At 33.1% G+C, this 23336-nt stretch overlaps 1 protein-coding gene across 1 annotated transcript in view; it reads right to left on the bottom strand.

Annotated features, from left to right (window-relative positions):
* The window catches only part of SPINK5 (serine peptidase inhibitor Kazal type 5), a 73896-nt gene extending 54343 nt beyond the window's left edge, over positions 1 to 19553 (bottom strand). The window contains exons 1-4 of the mRNA XM_002816050.3: positions 19016 to 19553; positions 17739 to 17764; positions 12680 to 12807; positions 10909 to 10981 (exon numbers count right to left, since the gene is read on the bottom strand). Of these exons, the coding sequence (XP_002816096.2) occupies positions 10909 to 10981; positions 12680 to 12807; positions 17739 to 17764; positions 19016 to 19070 (282 nt within the window). The 5' untranslated portion in view covers positions 19071 to 19553. The remainder of the gene's footprint in view (positions 1 to 10908; positions 10982 to 12679; positions 12808 to 17738; positions 17765 to 19015) is intronic.
* Positions 19554 to 23336: the final 3783 nt, after the last annotated feature.

The following is a 23336-nucleotide window of genomic DNA, read 5'->3' as shown; positions in this document are numbered from 1 at the left end:
ATGAAAGAACCAAGTCTTACTATAACAGAAATAACAATAAATGTAAGTGTGCTAAACCTACAAATTAAGAGACAATTGGTAATTGGATGTTTAAAAAAGAATCCATGTATTGAGAAAAATTAAAACGAAAAGGCATGCAAGTATCAAACCAGTAAGATAATAAAAATATACAAGACAAAAATGAAGAAGAGAGCATATGCAGCAATATTAACACTTAAAAATTAGAATTGAGTCCAAAAATGTATCATAAGTGACAAAGAAGGACAATATATGAAGTAAAAAATGACAAGAACAAGAACAAGAAAGTATAACAATCATGAGCATATATTCACCTAATAATATAGACTTTAAATATGTCAAACAATAACAAATAGAATGTAATGGAATTAAATACATCAATAACTGGAGTTAGAGATTTAAGCAAACACTTCTCAGAAATTTATATATTAAGTAAAAAAAAAAGAATATTAAGCCATTAGATTTTTATAGACAACTACAACCAAGAAACAGAAAATAAACATTTTTTTAAGAATATATAAAACATTCATAAAAGCAGAATATTTGTTAGGTCACAAAGTCTTAAGAAATAACAAAAATCAATACTACATCATTTATATTCTCTGACCAAAATTTAATAAAATTAAAAGCTAATATAAAATATTTAAAAGTTCCACATATTTGAAAATTAGATAATCTATTACTAAACATTGGGGTAGAGAAATTAAGAAGTGTTTGGAAAATAATGATAAATAGAAATACTTAAAGTATAAATCTTGAGATATATAATTATTAATATCTTTAAATATATTTGTCATACATTTTTTAAAAATTAAATTTAAAGAATAAAGTATTCCTCAACCCCATTGTAAAATGAACAGGAACAAACATAAAGAAACAGGAATTAACACCATAGAAAACAAAAGCAACAGAGTATATTATCAAACAACCTGATATAAAAGAATTTCTAGTAGGACTGACCAAAGAGAAAAGCAATATGAAAAGTAAAAATATATGGAATGATAATTTAAAACTACCATATAAATATTGAGACATTAATATGATGAAAGCATTTCATCAGTATCAGTATGCTAATACATTTGAAAACCAAATTGGATATATGACTACAAAAAAGTATAAGATAACTACATTTGTTACACAGGTCAATAAACATTAATCCAATTGATATATTGGTCTGAGATATTCCCACCCCAAAATAACTCAGTCCCAATAGCTTTATAATCTATTTTTCTGAAGGTCTAGGAAAACTTGTATTAAATAATAGTAATGTATAAATCATTCCAAAGCAGTTACAATCATATGAACTGAAAAATAAAATTCTAAACAGCTTTATTGAGATATTAGTTATATACTATAAAATTCACCCATTGAAAGTGATTCAATGATTTTTAGTAAATGAATAGAGTTGTACAGCCATCGTCAGAACCTGGTCTTAAAATATTTTCATCACCCTACGAGATTTCCCTGTGCTTGTGTACAGTATATCCAGCTCCCACCTCCAGCTTCAAGCAATCATTAAACTTTTTTCTGACTCTCTAAATTTGCCCTTTTTGGACATTTCATATAAATGGAATTATAAATATGTAATTGTTTAATTCTAGCTTCTTTCACTTTGCATAGTGTTTTTGAAGTTCATCCATATTGCAAAATTGTCAGTAGCACATCCCTTCTTATTGTTGAATAATATTTCATTGTATAAATATACTCCTTTTGTTTATCAATTCACCAGTGGACATTTGGACATTTGGATTGTTTTTAGTTTAGAACTATTAAAAACATTGCTGCTATAAATATTCACATGCCTGACTTTCTATGGACCTGTATTTTCACTTCACTGAATTCCTAGGACTGAATTTTCTGGATCACATGGTCAATCTCTTTAAAATTTTAAGAAGCTCTCAAACTGTGTTCCAATATGGCTGTAACCTTGTATATTACCCCGATCTGTCTATAGGTGTTCCAGTTTCTCCACACCCTCAACATTTTGTATTTTCTGTCTTTGTGATTATAATCATTCTAGTGGGTACATGTAGTGATACCCCATTGTGGTTTTAATTAGCATTTGCCTAAATAATAATGGTGTTGCGCATCTTGTTATGTGCTTATTAGCCATTCATATATCTTTGGTGTAATATCTATACTTAATTGAGTTGTCTCCTTATAATCAGGTTGTAAGAGGTTTATATATTTTGTGGATTTAAGTCCTTACCTGCTATATAAGTTGTGACTATTTTTCTCCCAGTCTATGACTTGCTTTTTCATTGACTTCTTGTTGTCATTTGAAGCACACAAATTTGCAATTTTTATAAATTTCAGTTTATTAATTTTGTATTCATGGATTATGCTTTTGGTTTTATATCTAAAGTCACTCTACCTATCCAAGTTCATGAATTTTTTCCTCCTATATTTTACATGAGAAGTTTTATATATTTAGCTTTTACATTTAGTACCAAAATAAAATTTAAGTTAACTTTTGTGTATGGTGGAAGATAAAACACTGTTTTTTAAAATTAATTATATTCAATTTTCTCAGCATTATCTTGACATGTTGGTTAAATATTAACTGACCATAAAAGTAAGTAATCTCAATTCTATTCCCCTAATCTTTATGCCTATCTTGAAATAACAGCACACTGTTATGATCACTATTGCATTATAACAAAATTTAAATTCAGTTACTGTTAAGTGTCTCAATATTTTTTATATAACTAGTAGGATCAACTGCTCTATTTCTACCAAAAAGAAAGACTGACAAGATTTTGATTGGGAATATGTTTAATTTATCGATTAATATTGGGAGAATTGCCATCTCAACAATATTGAGTTTTCTCATCTATGAACATGGACTATTTATCCCACTAGTTATTTGGATCTTTATTTTTCTCAGCACCATTTTATAGTTTTTAGCGTATAAGTCTTGTACTCATTTTGTTAAATTCATTTCTACATTTTTTATGCTATCGTGAATGAAATTAATATTTTAATTTTCAAATTGTTTATTGCTAGTATATAGAAATACAATTTTGTATTATTAATCCTGCACACCGAAATCTTACTAAACTCATTCATTAGTTCTAGTAATTTTTCTTTTTGTGGATCCTTAGAACTTTTCATATATGGTATCATGTTTTGGAATTAAAGACAGTTGTTTCATTTCCAATAAAAAGTGTCTTTAATTAATTAATTAATTAATTTTGCCTTATACTGGCTAAGAACCTCCAGTACAATGTTGAATAGGAGTGGTGACAGTAAACCACCCTTTGCTTTCTTCTCAATCCTAAGGGCAAAGCATTCATTCTCTAACCATTAATTATAATGTTAGTTATAGGTTTTTCACAGATGTTCTTTATCAGACTGAAGAAGCTTACTTCTATTGATAATATTTGTGTGAGTTTTCATCTTGAATGAGTGCTGGATTTTAATAAGTGATTTTTCAACATCTATTAAGATAATCATGTGGTTTTGCCCTTTATTCTGTTAATATTGTGTATTAGACTAATAGATTTTCTGTTCCTAAACCAACATTGCTTTCTTGGGATAATTCTTATTTGGTAATGATTTATTTTTTTCATATTGCAGATTCATTTGCCAGCCAGTGTCTTGTTAAGGATTTTTCTGTCTATGTTTATGAGGAGTATTTGTCAGTAGTTTTCTGCTTTTGTGATACCTTCTACATTTTGTATCAGAATAATGCTGGACTGATATAATGAGCTGTAAAGTGTCTCCTCTTCTTCCTGAATGAATCTGTAAATAATTCATATTATTTCTCCTTTCAGTATATAATGGAAATTGCCAATGAAGTCATCTGCTCTTGGGCATTTTTTTAAATTTAATTACTGATTCAATGTCTTTACTTATGCTGTAAGTCTATTATGATTTTCCATTTCTTCTTGGGTCAATTTTCAATAATTTGATTATTTCTAGGAATTGTTCTATTTCATCTAAGTTATTTAATGTGGTGGCATAATATTTTTCATAATATTTATCATAAGCCTCATAGTTTCTCCAGGGCACACACTGATGTCTCCTATTTCACTCTTGATTTTCGTAATGTTTGTCTTCTGTTCTTTTCTTGAAGGGAAAATAAAACTAAGGATTTGTCAGGTTTGTTCATCTTTTCAAAGAACCAACATTGGTTTTATTAATTTTTTCTATTATTTGTATGTTTCGTGTTTTATTAATTTCTGTTCCAATCCTTATGTGTCTCTTCTTCTGCTTGCTTTGGGTTTAGTTTGCTAAACTTTGTTTTCTAATCTTCTCAAGGTAGAGGCTTAAATTATTGAATCCTATCTCTTATTTCTGATTAAGCCATTTAAATCTCTAGAAAGTGCTTTAGACAAGTCCAGTAAGTCTTAAATTGTTGTCTTTTTGTTTTCATTCAATTCAAATTATTTTCCAATTTCTCTCAAGATTGTTTCTTTAACCCACCAATTATCCAGAAGCATGTTGCCCAATTTCTAAAGATTTGGGGATTTTCATGATTCATTTTCCTTGTTGGGTTTGAATTCAACTCTGTTGTGGTAAAAAAAAAAAATACTATATATGATTTTAATATATTAAAATTTATTATGTTTGTATCTTAGTATATAGTGTATCCTGAAAATGTTCCTCTGTTGCTTTAAAATAATACATATTCTACAATCAATGGAGAAGCACTGTCTATATTTCAGTTTAGGTTGAATTAGTTGATAGTATTCTTCAAGTATTCTATTTGGTCATATTTAATCTAGCTGTTCTATCAGTATTTTAAGTGGAGTATTGAAATTCCTAACGATTATTTTTGAATTCTTCATTTCTTTTCATTTCTTTTAATTATAGCATTTTTTGTTATATAAATTTGGAGCCTCTATTAGGTGTGTATACATTTATCATTGTTATATTTCTTAATGTATTGACACTTTTAAAGTTATAAAATATCCCTATTTGTCTCTAATAATGTCTTAATGTCTATTTTATCACATATTAGTATAGCCAATCCTGCTCTCTTACGGTTAAACTTAGCATGGTACCGATCTTTTATCATTTCAACTATTTGTGTCTTTGAATCTAAGGAGCACCTACTGGAGACAGCTTATAGTTCCTTTGTTATCATTTGACAATTTCTGCATTTTGATTGGGATGTTTAAACCATTTATGTTTAATATAATCACTTATATGGTTGTATTTACATTTCTACTTTTCTATTTGTTTTCAATATGCTTTTGTCTTTTTTTGCTTCTCTATTGTTCTACTACTATCTTGTTTTGGGTTAAATATTTCTAGTACACCTTTATAATTCCTTTGTTGATGTTATATATTTATTACATATGCTATTTTCTTAGTAGCTACTCTAGTAATTACAATATGCACCTTAATTTATTACAAACTACTTCAGAATAATACTTAATCCTGGTAAAATACAGACACTTTGCCTTAATAAAGCTTTATTTTCTCTATCACCCTTTATGCTATTGTTGTCATATATATATACCTGATAAAACAGCATTATAATTGTTGCCTTATATATTAAGATTATTTCTTTTAAAAAGGCTAAGAGATTAACTCAATTTTCACTATTTCTGGTGCTTTTCATTTCTGTCTGTAGGTCCAAGCTACCATCTGGTAGTTATTTCCTTTCAGCTAAATGACCTCCTTCATCATTATTTTTAAGGTAATTGTGTTAACAACAAAGTCTCTCAGATTTCTTTAGTACAGTAATATCTTTATTTTGTTTTAATTTTTGTAGGATAGCTTTTGAGAATATAGAATATTGCTTAATCTTTTTTTTCTTTCAGCATTATGAACATGTCATTTTACTGCTTTCTGGCCTTCATTATTTTAGATGAGGGGCCAGCTTTTAATTGTATACAGCCTGTATATAGGATGTGTCATTTTTCTCTTGCCACTTTCTAAATTTTCTCGTTTTTTTTTTATTTCAACATTTTAATCATGATGAGCCACATGTGGATCTCTTCATATTTATCCTACTTGGGGTGTATTGAGTTTCTTAAATGTTAAAATTAAATTTTTTCCATCAAATTTAAGGCATCTTAGGCCATTGTTTCTTCAAATAATCTTTGTATTCCTTTTTCTCTCACCTCTATTTCTGGTATTCCCATTATGCATATGTTGGCTTTCTTGCTGCTGTCTCAAAAAGTGTATAATTTTGTTCATTTTTCTTCTCTATTGTCTGTCTCTGTATTTCCATTGTTAGTTTTTATTAAGCTTTCTTCAAGTTTGGTAATTCCTTTTTTTAAGGATTCACAAATCTGCTTTTGAGCCTCTCTATTGAACTTTTCATTTCAGTTATTGTGCTCTTCAACTCCAGAATTTTCATTGGGTCTTTTCACAAATTATTTCTATCTTTTCATTGAAAGTTTTTATTGGCTTATTCATTGCTATTATACTTTCTTGTGAACCCTCAAACATGATTTTTTTTTAGTATCCTGAATACATTTTTAATAGTTGCTTCAAGTCTTTGTCTGCCACATCTAACATCTATACACAGTTAAAGACAAATTCCATTAATTTTTTTTCTTGAGTATGCGTTGTATATTCTTGTTACTTTGAAAATTGTCTAACTTTTGGTGAAAACTGACATTTTTTTAACCTCACTAACCTGGATTATAAAAACTGAACATTTTGATTATAAAAACTGAACGTTTTAGATAATATAGGTACTCAGGTTTACAATTTTTTCTTTAAAGATTATTTTCACTGCTTTTTTAATTCTTTTTTTGCTTCTGTGGCTGGATTAAGTCTTTGAAATCTTCCTCTCTCATAATTGCAGCTGCTGATGTGCAGCTAAGAAAATGATAGTTTTTACCATGGTAATTTTTTAAGCCTGGCTTCCTATGTTTTTCCCCTATGTTTTTGTAGTTTAATGGTCAGCTAAGGATTTAACACGGTTTGTGTTCAAATACTTCAAGCTAACAATGCTTCACCCTCTCAGATAGACCTTTGTGTACAGGGGAGGGCATGCAAAGTTCAGGCCACTTTTGCATCTACTGGGACATTTTGTGTTTATTAAGTGGATATGCACAGCTTTATAGTCAGTTAGGAGTTTGCGAATCTCTTGACCCTCTTTGGGCTGTTTCAACTACGTGTGAGGGCTCAGCCAGGAATACACTTGCTTCAATTATGACTGCAATCTCAGACCATTTTCCTTACCCTTGGTGAAGATTATCACTTACACTGAAAACACCTCTAGGTATGACTTTTGCTCGTTACTCCAAATTAGGTTAGCCTTCTTCAACAATGGCAATGCCTTTGCTGACATTTGTACCCTGTATAGAACCTCCATGGCCAACCAAGCCAGGGGATGAAATGGGAATATCCCTGAGCAAGAACATCACAGACCTCTCGTTTTATTCCTAAAGTCAGCAGTTTTTCAAGATAAATGCTTCTCAGATTGGTATAGACTGCTGATCAATTTTCAGATTGCTAAAATGTTTTTTGGTCAATTTTGTCTAGCTTTATAGTTGCTTTCTGAGGAGAGGATCTCCTGACCACCTCATTTAGTCATAGCCTAAAGTGTCACACCTTAGGATAATTTTATGTAAATTCCCAAGCCAGACAAGAATAATTTAAAAGAGAAAAGTGGAGATTCACTTTACTTAAGAACATAATTGCAAATTTTCTAATTAATCCATTAGATCTAACTAATAGATCTAATGGATCTATTAGTATCCAAATTCATAAATTTATTTTAAATATATTATAAAGTATGATTTACTCTAAGAAAACAATAATAGTTTAATATTAAGAAATATATCCAGAAATTTATTTATGTTAATGGACTAAAAAATCAAATTATTTTAATAGTTGCAAAGAAGACTTTTAATAATAAGCAACATATATTCAGCAAACTAAAAATAGAAAGGAATTTTCCAAACTTGCTAAAGTGTATAGGTAAAAACCGCTATGATAAATATTACACTCAATGGAGAAACTTTAGAGGTATTCCCTTCAATATGAAGAGACAAGGGGATTATTTGATGTTCATTACCATCACTAGTGTTTAACTACTGAAGTCTGGATCCTTTACCAATTATATAAGAAAAGAAAGAAAGATGTGCTAAGATTGAAAGGAATATTATAAAACTCTTGTTATATGTAGGTAATATGATCAACTACCAAGAACAAAAACAAAAGTTGTCTGACATAAGATTAACCTGAAGAAATCAATAGAATTTGTCTATATCAACAATAAACAGATAAAATGCAATAAAAAACAAAATATATTCAAAATAGTAATAAATTTACACATTTTAAAAATATTAACAAAAATTATAAAAATCTCTGAATATTTTGCAAATTTTATAAAGTAGATCAAAATTATATGAATTATTCATAAACTATTCTATGCTCTTGAGCTTAGAAAATTAATACTGTAAAAAGTCAATTTTACCCAAATTAATTTACAAATTCTTTGTATCCATAAACATACTGGGTTACCAAATTCAAGATGAAGTTTATATAAACTCAGTTATTTTTATCTCTAACATGTATATGGAAACCATATATCTATGCATAGGTCCCATCAACTTTTAACAACATGAACTAAGAAGGGGGATTTACCATACTAGTTATTAAAGCAATAAATGAATCTGAAAAAAGAGGGACCTCAGAAACACACACATAGACTCGTGTGAACCTAATATTCTATAAAGTTGGCAACCTAAATCATGATAAACATTGAATGAATGAATTCATCAATTAAAAAAACAAGTCTTTACATGTACCAAAACACCAGAGATCAGAAATTATGGATGACTGGATTGAGATGGTAGGGATGGAAATGGAGAAAAGGAGTTAGACTTTGGAGGCAGTACCAACAAGACTTGTTAATGGAGGGAACACTAGAGTCAGGAAATGAAGGGATGACATACTAGTGAAAAGAAAATTAGTGATGAAAGAGAGAGTGAGAGGATGTCTGTAGGAGGAAACTCCTTGAAATGCAAAGCACCTTATTCTGAGAGTGAGTAGCAGGGTTGATTTTTGATGGGCAGAATCTAAGCAGAAAAAATGAGCACATTGTTCTGTTTTATAGTGGAGAGAACAACAACAACAACAAAAAACACATGGTATAATTGGACGAATCCTTTTAAATACAGAGACAAGGAAAAATTTAGACAGAGCTTATTTGAAAGGCACACAGCCAAATGTTAACTGCCTTAACTTAGTGTAAGTTACTACTTGGTTATGTAAGTAGTTTCCTAAGTAGTGAACCACATCACTATTAAGAGTTTTATCTAGAGGGTTTTTTTTTTTTTTTACAGTTTTGTGTGTGTGTGTGTATGTGTGTGTGTCACTCAGGCATAATATATTAACAAAAAGTAATTTTATTTCTTAAGACTGTAAATTTATTTTTTAAAACTCCTACTTGATTAAAATTCAATAAATTTGTGTCTACATATGGAAACATCTAACTAGCTATATTTTTCAGATAGGTTTGTTAAAATTGGTATGTTTGTGTGTATTTTGCTTTTTTGTCATTTCCTCATATTTTATATTTTTAAACACTATAGATATATCATTTTTTTATGATGAACAGAGAGGAGGAAGAGGAGAATGGATGTTAGAAAGTGAGCCACTCTTTGAATGTGACAAATAAGACACACACAAAGTTGCCACTAAACCTTTCTGGCCCCCCACAGATTTTGTAGAATATAAAAGTAGCTCTCCTTTGCTACAGATAAAGAGTTTTCAATTATGGATCAATTTTGTGGTGCCTGTTATTGTTTTAAAAGTGAGACTGGTTGCACCCAGGCAAATAATTTAGTAGACTATGTTTACTGTGGAGGCTGAGGTTCTCAGACGTTCTTGGCTAACACTGCTAAGGAAGATGTCAGCATTGTCAGACCATGGATGTTACAAGTAATTAAGGTGTAAGTAATTAACCTTGATTGATTATTTTAATTATGTGTTGGGGCCAGCAGAGAAGGAAAAGAAAGAGGAAATTAGTGAAGAAACTGCATAGGAGACCTGGGGTGATGTGAGTGGTGATTAGAATAGCTGGTGGTAGTCCCAGCTTTGTCAATAACCCATTTGTGAGATATTGTAGGCTAGACACATATTTCCACCAATCTGGACCCCAAATTTTTATTTTTTAAATTTTATTTTTATAATTTTGTAAAGATTTTAAAAATGTTTATAAATGAAAAAAATTATAGTGAAATGGTTTATATAGTAGGATAAATTTGCAGTTTCTTTCCTTCCTTCTATCTTACTTCTTAATGTTTTATGACCATTTTTTTTTTTTTACCAGAGAACACTTTTCTTAAACAAAATATTAGCCTGAGGCCCTGTCTGCAAAATAGATATAAACAAGCAACTATAGTTGAATTAGGAGGACCCTCCAGGTACCGGAACATATACAGTAAAAAGCAAAAGAGTAAAAGAAAAAGGAAATAGAATGAGTCAAATACCTGCTAGAACATGTTAAACCCTGAGACTGGCTTTTAAAACTTAGTTTCTATTCGGTCTAAAACTTATTTTATAGATGAAAACATTGAGATCCAGAGATACATAAATTTTCCAAGTTACACAGGCAATAAGAATTCTAAGATTTGAACTTAGTTCTACAGTCCCAGGAAAGCTCTTCTTTGGGCTAAGACAGGACAAGAGGAATGAGAAATGATGGCCTTGGAAGGCAGACATCACACTGGCTCACTCCACCTCTTAGTTTCTGTCAGTGCCTAAAATGTTTTTAGAGATGGATCATGGGTTGGGCCTATGGACAAGATGTACCAGATATTTAGCCCACCCCTGGACTAACTCATGTTCCCTCCCTCCTAAGTTGTTGGCTTCAAAACAGGTATGACCTAGTAATTAAGGAATAAACAGATAGCTCTAAATAGAGTCAAACATCCTCTCAAAAGTAAACAGGTTGGCTCCAAATAGTCTCACCTCTGTTGGGGCAGTAGCCTTGGCAGCTCTTGCTAAATGCCTGGCCCTCTTCTGTGATTTTGCTTCTTTTTCCCTGGAAAAGGACAAGAAATAGCATAGTTTAAACATTGTTTGCTCAACTTTTAGCAATAACAGCTAACATGGTAAACTTAATTTTAACTGCTCTCCTCAGCCTAGCCTGGCATGTCAAAATTGGTAGCATGTTCAGAAATGGACACAGAACCCCAGATCTCCCTTCAACATTGAAAAATATCTCGAACACGGTATTATAGGAAGAATCTCTAACTTTAACTGTGTAACAGACTACCTTCCTGGAATACTTCCAACAGCCAGGTGGTCACCAACTCTCAAAGCTATCTGAACCATTCTTTGAATGCAGTTTTTGAAAGAGAATATTCACATTGAACCTGCTTATATTGGTTCTAATTCCAACATCTAGGGACCCACAGAGCAAATCAATTTTCTCTTCCATAAACCAGTTCTTTAGGAATCTGGTGACAGCTTTTATGCCTTGCACAGCCTCCTTCTTTCCAGGTAAAAAAAACAATTTTATTTCAACATAATTTACATAAGTAATAAAAATAATAATTGAATAACTTCAAAATGATAAACTGTCTTTAGACTCTTAAGGCATTTCATTTTTGTTTTACATTATTTTTCAGTAAATTTATTATATTCATACTTTCAGTCTCATATTAAAACATCTTATGAAACAAGAAGAAAATTTTATAATAAATAATATACCTGCTGGTTTACATTCAACTTTCAAAAGAAGAAAGAATTATTCAACCTGCCCTAGGCCTCCCATCCTCTATTAAATCTTGTCCTGGCTTCTTTATAGTCTCACAATCTCTTCACTAGAAGCAGTGCATGATCAAACGATCTGAGCTTCATTATCCCAATATGATTGACTAGGTCAATCCCCAAATTAAATCCTGTGACACACACCAACCTGACATTTAAAAAGCCAATTATAACATAATTATCCTAAGTGGGTAAGCTCAGTATTGGCTTGCTACCACTGTTGAAGTTTTGACAGTGGTCAGAAATTGAGGCTAACCTTCCTTTTCAAAAACAAATTAGGACATTCTGGTTTGAGGATTTGCAATTGATAATTCAAGCCTTCTTTTACCTTTAGGGTGACAATGGAGAGAAGGAAACCAAGTTAAGAAGCATTGAATAGAGATTGGTAAACTTCCAGGATAGTAATTCTTTCTGAGCTGCAAGGAGTTGGAAACTATAATCTACCCTTTAGTTCATCTCATCCTAGAATAATGCTAGGTGTCTAAAGACACTGGCAGCTCACAGAATCAGGACTTGCTTAAGTCCTTCTGCTGGTTGGCTGCCACGGGAGAGTCTGGCATTATGCTTAAGCTGATCTTCTCAGCCCCTAGGCTGCAACAGAATCAGGTCTTAACAGGCCCAAGGAATCTGACTTTCTTTGTCAAATTCATTTTTTTTCCAAAACCAGGAAGTTCAAAGTTGAACTACATCCTCAAAAGACTATAGAGTGCTACAGAAAGTATTGACACCGGGCCCTCTGGAATGCTTTCAGAATCTTGTTTGAGTGATTATTAAAATCTTTCCAGGTGGGTGGCAATTATCCAACTTTATCTGATGGAAGATGTCAGAGTGATCTGCTCAGCACTTTTATTTAAGCATTTCGGTTTAGAAAAATGTACTTGAAAGAAAAGAAAAAGAATACATTTACCAGTTCAGAGACTAGCTGTTAACTCAAACATTGGAAAGAAAGAAAGAAACCTTTACTCACAGTATCATTTTGCATGTGGCACATTTATTGATGAACATTATTCCATCAAGACTTTGAAAAAATTTCTTATCCTGGGGACAGAACAGTTTTCCATTTTTCATAAATGCCTGAAATTCATGGCATATTTCCTAAGATAATGCCAAAAAAGTTGTGTTAGCTAAAAGTACATCAAAACAAAGCTTTGTTTTGATATATATGTAGATATATGTATATGTCTACATATATATACACACACAATTCCAAGGTTTTTTGAAGATTAAGTATGCAAAGCCCTCAAAGAATGCCTGATACATAGTAGATATTCAATTAATAAATTATCCTCCTTCCTGCTTCCTCCTTTTTTATTATTATTGTTTTGATGTTGCTGGTGATTGTCATTATTACTGGAATATGCTAAGATGACACACATAAAATACCTAGCACACAGTAGGCCAATATTAATTGCTGTGAAAGGAATATGAAAATGTTGCTGAAGGACTGAGGCAAGGTGTTTGAGCATTGAACATTACAAAATGTCTGCCTACATTTCCTCATGGCTGTACTACAACATATCAGTTCCTAGAAATTTTAAGTGTTAAATGAAAAAAGGATTTCTTGGTTATACATATCTGGAAAACAAGTTTCTAGACTGGTTTATTTTCTGAAAAGAACTTCATGTCCCTTGATAAATCATTTGACTTATGAGCACCGGCAGACTTACCTTAAAGCTAATAAAGCTTAAGATTCAGGGCCCTTCACTGTCATATCCCCCTTCAGAGGTTCTGGGAGAGGCCTAACCATTTTGCATTTTCAAATTTGTATTATATTTTTTAAAAAGTACCCATACTCCCACCCCCATCACCATCACCACAAATGTCATCAACACTATCGCTACCATCAGAATCAAACCTTGTGAATCTATGGGAGTACTGAGGAAATTTCTCAATAATTGCATAAGCCTTTCTCTCTCTTTCTCTCTCTCTCTCTCTGGTAATTTTTTTTGGCACATCCTTTGGAACTAAAATCCTACTATATTTGTTTTGGGCTTTTGGTTTTGTAAATACCAATAACTGCATTATACAAAGTTTAAGGAGGACAGTGGAAACATTTTAAATAATAGAATTGGTGGAGAAAAAGAAAGAATGATCTTCAAAAGTGGTAATTCTTTTTCATTCATTCAATATTAAATGTTAACAAATAATATTAAATATTATTATTAAAGTCCTGCTATACATCACTCATTCTTTTTTAGGAGCTTAAAATATGGTGCATTTCTGCTACCTAGTAAAGTACAACTTTAAAATGTTATATTCCCTTTTAATTTAGAAAATTCACTAGGCATTTATTTATTTTTAGACGGAGTCTTGCTCTATCGCCCAGGCTGGAGTGCAGTGGCGTGATCTCGGCTCACTGCAACCTCTACCTCCCAGGTTCAAGAGGTTCTCCTGCCTGAGCCCCCTGAGTAGCTGGGATTACAGGTGCATGCTACCACATCTGGGTAATTTTTGTATTTTTAGCAGAGATGGGATTTCACCATGTTGGGCAGGCTGATCTCGAACTCCTGACCTCAAATGATACACCTGCCTCAGCCTCCCAAAGTGCTGGAATTACAAGCATGAGCCACTGTACCCAGTGAAAATTCACTAGGTCTTTAGATTAGGCCTTTGGAATCTAAGGGGATTTTGGTTGTTTTTTGTTTTGACTTTTTTTTAATCTGCTTCAAGTTGCTTGTATCAGGAAACAAATAAACCAAGCTTTTGCTTCAACTCTGACAAACACAACCTCTTCCAAAAAATTTATTAAAGGTTTCTATTTAGGCTCCTATATCTATATCTGGTGTTTTGTGCTTGGTTTTTTTTCTTTCTTTCTTTCTTTCTTTCTGTTTTTTTTTTTTTTTTTTTTTGGAGAGGCAGGGTCTCACTACATCGCCCAGGCTGGTCTTGAACACCAGTAGTCTCCTATATCTTTATGATCATCATTGAATGAGCCAGCAATCACTTATTATTAGATTACTATACTTTGCTAGGTGCCATAGATACAGCATTAGGTAGAACAGAAGTATACTTGCCTGGATGAATAATGATGTACTTAATCTAGCCTCTTAAAAATGGTAGGCAGTTGGTAGCACTTGCAAAATGATTAATGGTGAAGGAGAATAACTAAACAATATCACAGACGCCCTGGGAAATTTAGCTAAGGATGGCATGCTTAAATATCTCTAAGATTATTATGCCTACACAGTGACTCCAGCAGAGTAGCACAGTAGTAATTTCTGGACACAGATTAATAACTGGGCATCTTGAGATCTGTCTGATCTCTGATTCTACAGTATCAAATGCCAACTTTGCAAGTTATGCTTACCTTGCTGAATATAATTGATCCTAAAATCCATATAGTAGAATCAGAGAAGAGCCTGGGGTCTTTGTAATGAAAATATATCCCTTATTAAGACTTATAGAAAGTGTATAGAAGACTCATGATAATCCTGGAATAAAGCTCTAAATAATTTTGAAAGTTTATCATAAAAGCGTAGCATCAGGCCAGGTGCAGTGGCTCATGCCTGTAATCTCAGCAATTTTGGATGCCAAGGGAGGAGGATTGCTTGAAGCCAGAAGTTCAAGACCCTCCTGGGAAATATAATGAGACCTTGTCTCTACTTATGAAAAAAATTAAAGAGTTGCATCCATAAGAATAATCCCCAAATTGGACTTCTCCAATATCACTGTTAGATGAGAACTTAATTCCTAGAAAGACTCTCTTTCTTACAAACCGAGCATCAGAGGCCCAAATAATAGGTTAAGAAATTTGTTCACAGTGATTAATTAGTTAAGATGAGAATCAATGCTGTTTTTCTGAGTTATGAAATTATCCAATGTATTCTCTTGGGAAAGAGGAAAAGACCATAAAAATGGAAAGCAGCAGTTGAGTTTTTCTCTGAGCAAAATGGAATACCCTTTCAATGACCATAATAGAGAGGGTTGAAACAGAAGCATATTTAGACCAAAAGTCATCCTGAGTTGAGTAGATGACTTTTCAGCACCTGTTTACTTGCAGGGTAACTTCCAGTCCCTAACCTGTTTTTGTTTTGTTTTGTTACTGTTGCTGTTATTCTCCTTTTCTCAGCGTGTCCCAGGAAAACTAGAGCCCTCTAGGGCCAAGTTCTTTCTGTTTCCCTCACTGGCTGAGGCCTAATTTGTTGTCTTCTATTGTCCATCTCCAGATATTATAATAAAACCCTCCAGGAGCTGCCGCTGCCCTGTCTCAGTGTTAGAGCACTGACTAGCTTGCTTTTGCCTAAAGAATGACTCTTAGGTGATGACAAATTTAAGCATGCTTAAGATCCTTGCAGATTGTTGCAGTGCTTTTCCCTGCTGTTTAGGTTCATGTTTATGACATTTAACATGCTTTTATCATGCTGAAAGGAACCCAAGCTACTAAACTTGGAAAATAATCAAAATCACAGCATCATAAAAAAGACTACATCAATAGTTTTCATTTCTGACACAGTATCCAAAAACTCTGATTAGAAAGGCTTCCAAATAAATAATTACTTCTTTGTGTTCTTGCCTTTAATACCAAATATAAGAAGTCACTAAATTTGTTTTAAAAATATTTTTCAGTGAAATAGAGGTTAATGCTATGAAAAATATCAGTGTAAAATTCACAGTATCTGCCATAAATCACCAACCATCGTCACGGACTCTGAAAAAGAAAATGATGGTTTTATACACAGTGATATTTATATAATATCCTTCTTTTTTTCCAGTATAAAACTTCCAAGTGAGCATGCTCTCTGCTTCCCAAATGTCTAGCTTATTTTCTACTCTACTGAACTTTCTGGACCTCTCCTTATCAGTAAACTTAGATGAAATAGTAGAGAACATGATAAAATTCTCTAGAACACTCATGTAAGAAGTTTCTTTAAAAAAAATCATTGCAACAAAAGACGGCAAGAGAGTATTTTAACCATGGTTCTCAGAGTTCCAACGTAAAGAAAAGCTGTTTCACATTTTTATTCCTTTAATATTCATGGCCAGAGATAAAACAAATTTTGCCACATATTCAGCAAAACATTTAAGATTGTGTTTTAAGTGCTGAATTAATAGCATGCATAGCAGTGTGTGTGTATATAAATATATAAAATGTGTGTGTGTGAGTAATTGGTCATCTTATCTTTCAAATAGATCAAAAAATTTAACTTCTAGTAGAAAACGATTTTTTAATTTATCAAACAAAAGAGCTTTAAGAGTTGGTAAAGCACCTATTGCATCAGGGCCTCTGCACTCACAGGTGCTTCTGTCTGGTCTGCTGTAAACTGCAAATACCTTCATGGTTCATTCCCTCATGACCTTCAGATTCCTATTCTAATACTGTCTGTCCAGAGAGAACTTCCCTGATTATCCTTATTAGAATGGATACCACCTCCATTCTCAGGGATCCTATTATGACTCCTGATTTATTTTTCTCCTAGCATTTATCATTATTTAATGTACCATATGTTTTGCTAAGCTACTTATTAATTTGTCTGTTTTCCTACACTAAAATGTAATTTTCAGGGCAGGAATTTCATCTATTTTGTTTACTTAAAAATATCCCCAGCATCTCAAACAGGGTCTGACATCTAAGAGATGCTCAATAAATATTCATTACATGAACTATATACGCTGACTATATACAAGATACAGACCACCCTGTTTTGCATAATGATTACTAGAAAATTTATTTTAGCTTCCTATGTGGTATATCATGGCTTGTTGAGATGTTAAATGGAAAAATAGTAGTTTTCCAGTTGATTAATTTTTTGTTTATGAAATTTTAAAATGCTCCTTTAACATGATAAATTGCCTCTTGCAGACATCCATCATCATTAATATGTTAAGTGTGTGTGGGGGGAGGGGGAGAGAGAAAGAGAGAGGCTTATGTCCTGATTCATAAAAATCTGTTTCTGTGTTTTTAACAAAAGCTATTAGTACCTACCAGTATAATATGTTTGTATTATTAACATGAAGGTGTTGGCCACAAACCATTTTTCTTTGGGAATCTTGGAATGAATTCAACGAACAGAAAAAGCAGGACTAACCTGATCTTTATTCTCACTGGCAGCATCTGGGATGAAAATATAGAAACCAAAGTTAAGGAAATGTAAAATATTTAATAAACAAAACAAACAATTCATTTAATGCAGCATCTTGGTTTCTTTAATGACAATATGTTGTAAAACAGCAAATGGTTTTTGAACACATTAAGATTTATCATGGCAAATAAAAGAAGGGCACTGGACCAGGAGATTAGTATATATACTCACAAAGGTCTAATCACTCAGAAGGTTACAATTACTTTGGAAAATAATACTCATGTGAATTCTAACCCCATCAAAATAGCTCATCTTCAAAAGGTCCTTTCGGAGTAATAAATGGCAGCCTCCCTTTTAAAATTACAATATAACATACATGCAAAATACTATACCAATTATAATATAATTTTGAAACTATATTATAGTTGAAACTATAATATAGCATTACATTTATAGGATATATACATAAAATTTAATTTTCTGAATTCTGGCAGCTCTACCTCCCTATTATAGCTACAAAAGTTAGAGATCTGACAGAAGGTAAGATTAAGGTCACAGGCTATTATACTCTCTCATTAACATAGGCTCTTTTGTACCTACACACCTATTTTAGGAAAATGAGCATTATTTGTATATGATTTCAGACTATCTATGAGTTTCTCTTTTAAAAAATTTTAATGTTTCAGAGCAACGTAAGTCTAGGCAATTTGTGTTCTCTTAAGGTTAAATAGCAAATATAAAACTCAACCTTCTAGCTCCCACAAAAGTCCCTCACTCTTTGGGAGAAATGCTTTCAACCCATGTAGCATTTGAAAACACAAGACTAAAATAAGCTAGAAGATACTACTGCTTTAAAATAAGAACAGATGATTGAATTTTAAAAAAATTTCATTTATACCTATAGCATTAAAATACATATATTATTTACAATTAAATTTTAAATGTCTATTACATATATAAGAATATGCACTATGAATTGATACATTTAGCAAGAGGAAGATGAAGAAGAATCTATTCAGTTTTCAGAATTAATAAAGAATTAATGGAAGAATTTCTCATGGTTAGAAAATTCAGATTATCTCAAACTACTTGCCATTTCTAAAGATAACAACATAATTATAAAGCCACATATATAAATCTTCACAACTCTGTGTCTGGCAAGACATTTCAGGATTATACATGCATACATAAACATTTTTTGGCAGGAGTAGGGGGAGAAAAGTCCCTTCCCCAGGGCTTTGAGATGTGTGGCAAGAGGCTTAGATTACACACAAATTGCTCACCTTGGATGAGGCAAAGAGCCAAGGGCAGAAGCATTGACACTGTGGCTATCTTCATGTTGAAGATGATGCAAATCGCCTACAGGTCCACTCTGTGCATTGCTCAGCTGGTGCAGTATGACTGAACTCGGGGCGATGCAGTTTACTTTTATAAAGCACTGGTGACACCCACATAAAACCAGTTGTTCAAGGTCATGGGACTTATATACCACACCACTTTAGCTTCCATCCTTTAGGATCCTGTCAGGGTGACAGGTTTGAACAGAGAATATCTATTTCTAAAGTGGTAATGTTCTTTCATGGTACCTCCCCCAGAACGCAATTGATTGAGTCCATAGACCCTACTCAAAGTTGAATATTCTATAATCATATATAGTAACCGAATTCCTCAGAAATACCAGATATACTACCTCGTAGACAAACATGTTTCTGACCGGACTCCCTTCATAAGTGGGAGAGGAGAGGAAAGGAAGACAGATTGGTTGTCCTACCAGTGAGGTATAGATTTAAAGATTTCCACATCCAGAGAAATCCAGGGCTCCTGTTCCTTTCATTTGTAGATGTTCTGAAGTGTCTGAGTTCAGTGTCACAGACTCATATATATGTTAGAGTTGAATGATCCTAAAAAATAACCTAGCAAAATTCTAATGTTGAATATATAGGGAGGCAGGAACTCAGAGGAGCAATGACTTTCTCATAAGCAGACAGTTTAGTTGGAGCAGGCAGAGGAGGCATCCAGCACTTGCAGGCAGACCACACATACAGCATCCTTTCCTCTCTGTACACTGCTTCATCCTTAGACATTAGAAGAGGCAGAAACGTTGGAAAAATAAAACTTGTATGTAACTAGTTTTAAAACTTCTGAATCTGCAGGATATTTTATATTCTGAAGCCTTATTTTATATTCTAGCCAAACATCATAATCATAAACATTGGAGACTCAGTTTAACTTTCCATAGCCTATGATTACCCATATTACTGTTTGAAAAATTTGGCTCAATCAGTTTTCTCTAAATTAGATTTCTTCCTGCATCATCCCATTATTTAGTCTCCCAAAAAGAAAAGAAAAAAGTTGTTAACAATTATAAATATGTAAATGTAACATTTTTCTAGAGAAAGTTTCTTCTCTTTAGTTGCTTCTTTCATCCTACAAGTAACACTTTTTTTTCTACCAGCTTATTTTGCCCTAATAGCTTAAGAAAGCACCTGAAGAAACATGTGAAGATGACTGAAACCAGAGCCAAATTGTTTCATTCCAGTACTTCTCAGGGTATTCACATCCACAGAAGAACAGTTCGAGACTTTATCCAATTAAAGGCCTTTTTATGATGGTTCCAGAAAACTGATCAAAGTTGCCCAACTAAGGGAGTCTGCCAATATTATGAGATTTATCACAGTGAGATAATATGTCCTTTCTTTTTTCTCTCACGAAATAATTTATTTCCTATAAAAATATAATCATTGGGCCGGGCACAGTGGATCACGCCTGTAATCCCAGCACTTTGGGAGGCAGAGGCTGGTGGATCATGAGGTCAGGAGATCGAGACCATCCCGGCCAAGATGGTGAAACCCCATCTCTATTAAAATACAAAAATTAGATGGGCTTGATGGTGCGTGCCTGTAGTCCCAGCTACTCTGGAGGCTGAGGCAGGGGAATTGCTTGAACCCAGGAGGCGGAGGGTGCATGAGTTGAGATGGCGCCACTGCACTCTAGCCTTGGCGACAGAGCAAAACTCCATCAAAAAAAAAAAAATGATCTATACACACACACACACACACACACACACGCATACATATATATATATACATACACACATATATACATATATATATAATCATTGGTTTCAAGGTCTGCACTATTGTTGTAGCTTGGCTCCTTTCCAATGGAATAGTAAAATTAGTGACCATGGAGAGCAAGTTCAAATTCCATTATTGTTACAGGTTAGAAAATCAAAGTCCACCATAGCTTAATGGAAAGAGAATGAGACAGGGTTTCAGAAATCTATTTCTATTCCATGTAGTCTTTTCAACTATGTAGGGATAGAAATGAATCCAGCTTTGAAGCAAGCTAGAAATGGGTCCAAATCTTGAATTGTTAGCCATGTTGCCTTGGACAAGTCATTTATTTTCTCTAAGCCTCAGTTTCCTAATATGTAAAATAAAAATAACACCTACATTGTACTAGTGTTAAGAGGTTTAGAGATAAATCATATATATAATGCGTGTGTGTTTGTGTGTGTGAGAGAGAGAGAGAGGTGTTTAGAACAATTATCAAGTTTATGTGATAAGCTTGATAGTTAATGATAGCTGGTCTTGCATTTTTACATAATTATAATAATGTGGTTATACTAGATAATTTCTAAGATACCAAAAAAAGTAAACATCTGTTGACTGTGGATTTCACCAATAGATTTATATTTACTCAGTGTAGAATAACTACCCAACACAATTTGAGGTAAAATTAAACTATAAAGATATATGTTTTCTTTTTCCCTTTTAATTGTATTTTAAACCATAATGCCTAAACAAATCAAAACATCACCTGTTAAAACTTACGAAAACCATTGCTCTGTTTCAGTCAGCATTGATTTCTTGTCACTTTCTCTAAAAGCCTCTTCTAAATAGTCACATCTCAATACTAACTTTTTGTCTTCCATCTGCCCTGTCAGACCATATGAAATGTGTCCCAACCATATATTCTGTTATTGACGGTAAAACAGTTTGATGCCTTAAAATGGAATCAATGACTGTGTATTATGCTCTAGTGACCCCTAGTCTAGCCCAAACGGAGAATATTCCCAGGAGTGGAAGTGGTGCTAGGGTGGAACAGAAGAACCAAAAGATGATTGCCTGTCTTAGGAATCTCTACTATGAGGAAACATTGAAGACATTGGTTTCCTTCTTACTGGAAAAGAGCTCCTCAGAGATGCCAACCTTTTCTGAAATGATGAATAAAAAGTTTGAAACTGATATCTTTTCCAAATGGAGAAAGTAGTAAAAAGAAGATTCAGTGAGCACCCCCAAAATTGGAAGTACCCATCAGCTGCTTCATTTCATTAGCGCTTCTTCTCCATTTCATTTTAGGAATGTTGTAAATCCAGAGGCGATTCATCGCATGCTCTGTTAATCACTCCTCATTCCTGAAAATCACCATGAATATTGCATTTAAATGAATGGGACTGAAGGTTTGGAGAACTCGGATTTGGGTCAGAGTTAGGTTATCAGGGTATTCTTCTAACTCAAAATATCATCCTTGTTTTTAACTCTTTCAATTATTCATCAAACATGTGGAAACTTTTTCCCTCTCATTAGAAATGAGTGGGCTTAGATAATAAAAGCTATGAACTTTACAATCTTACACATTTATGAGGTTGGCAGAATCTGAAGGATACTGATACAGGGGGAGGAAATGAGAAAATTATAAAGATTGTTGTAGATCAGTAATGTTACTACAAACAAAGGTTATTTCCAAAATACGAAGTTACCATATCATTCTTAAAGTCTTCTGTTTTTCTATACAGAGGGATCCTTGATGACGATAATAGTTAATAAATAACTATAGTCTTTTATGATTAGATCACCTTCCGCAGCTTTCAAAACAACCTGCCATTCATTAACTCTTTTGATTTGTTTATGCAGTGTTGTGAGGCAGCCAATTATGTGTTATTATCTTTTCTTTACCAGCCAAAATTGGTGTCATAAAAGAAACCTGCAGTAGGAACTAGCTGAGATGGTCATCTCAGCCTTGACACTTTCTCACTTTTTATACCTTTAATTTCTCTGAGTTTCCCCACGGCCATCTCACAGACTTTTATACAGTTCAAAGAGAATCCAGATCCAGAACATCCTGGCTAACATGGTGAAACCCCGTCTCCACTAAAAACACAAAAAAATAAAAATTAGCCGGGCGTGGCGGCGGGCGCCTGTAGTCCCAGCTACTCCGGAGGCTGAGGCAGGAGAATGGCGTGAACCCGGGAGGCGGAGCTTACAGTGAGCCGAGATCGCGCCACTGCATTTCAGCCTGGGAGACAGAGCGAGACTCCGTCTCAAACAAAAAAAAAAAAGAGACTCCAGACATTATAGTGCTTTAAACTAGATACAGCCCTATGCATGCACACACACACAAACACAAACACACACACACAATCACTTGGGCAAAAAGAGGTATGTTGTGACCATGAGTAAAATTTATATATTCTAATATATCTTAAAAGATGAAATAATTTCTTTTTTATTTTCTTTTCTATAATTCTAATATTTTTCCCCATCAATTTAACATGTCTATATTCTCCTTCGTTTGTTTGTTTGTTTGTTTGAGACGGAG

The sequence above is a fragment of the Pongo abelii genome, chromosome 4, assembly GCF_028885655.2.
Source record: "Pongo abelii isolate AG06213 chromosome 4, NHGRI_mPonAbe1-v2.0_pri, whole genome shotgun sequence".
NCBI classification, from domain to species: Eukaryota; Metazoa; Chordata; class Mammalia; order Primates; family Hominidae; genus Pongo; species Pongo abelii.
Note: the sequence above shows the minus strand (reverse complement) of the source record. Positions and strands in the feature narration are given on the sequence as shown.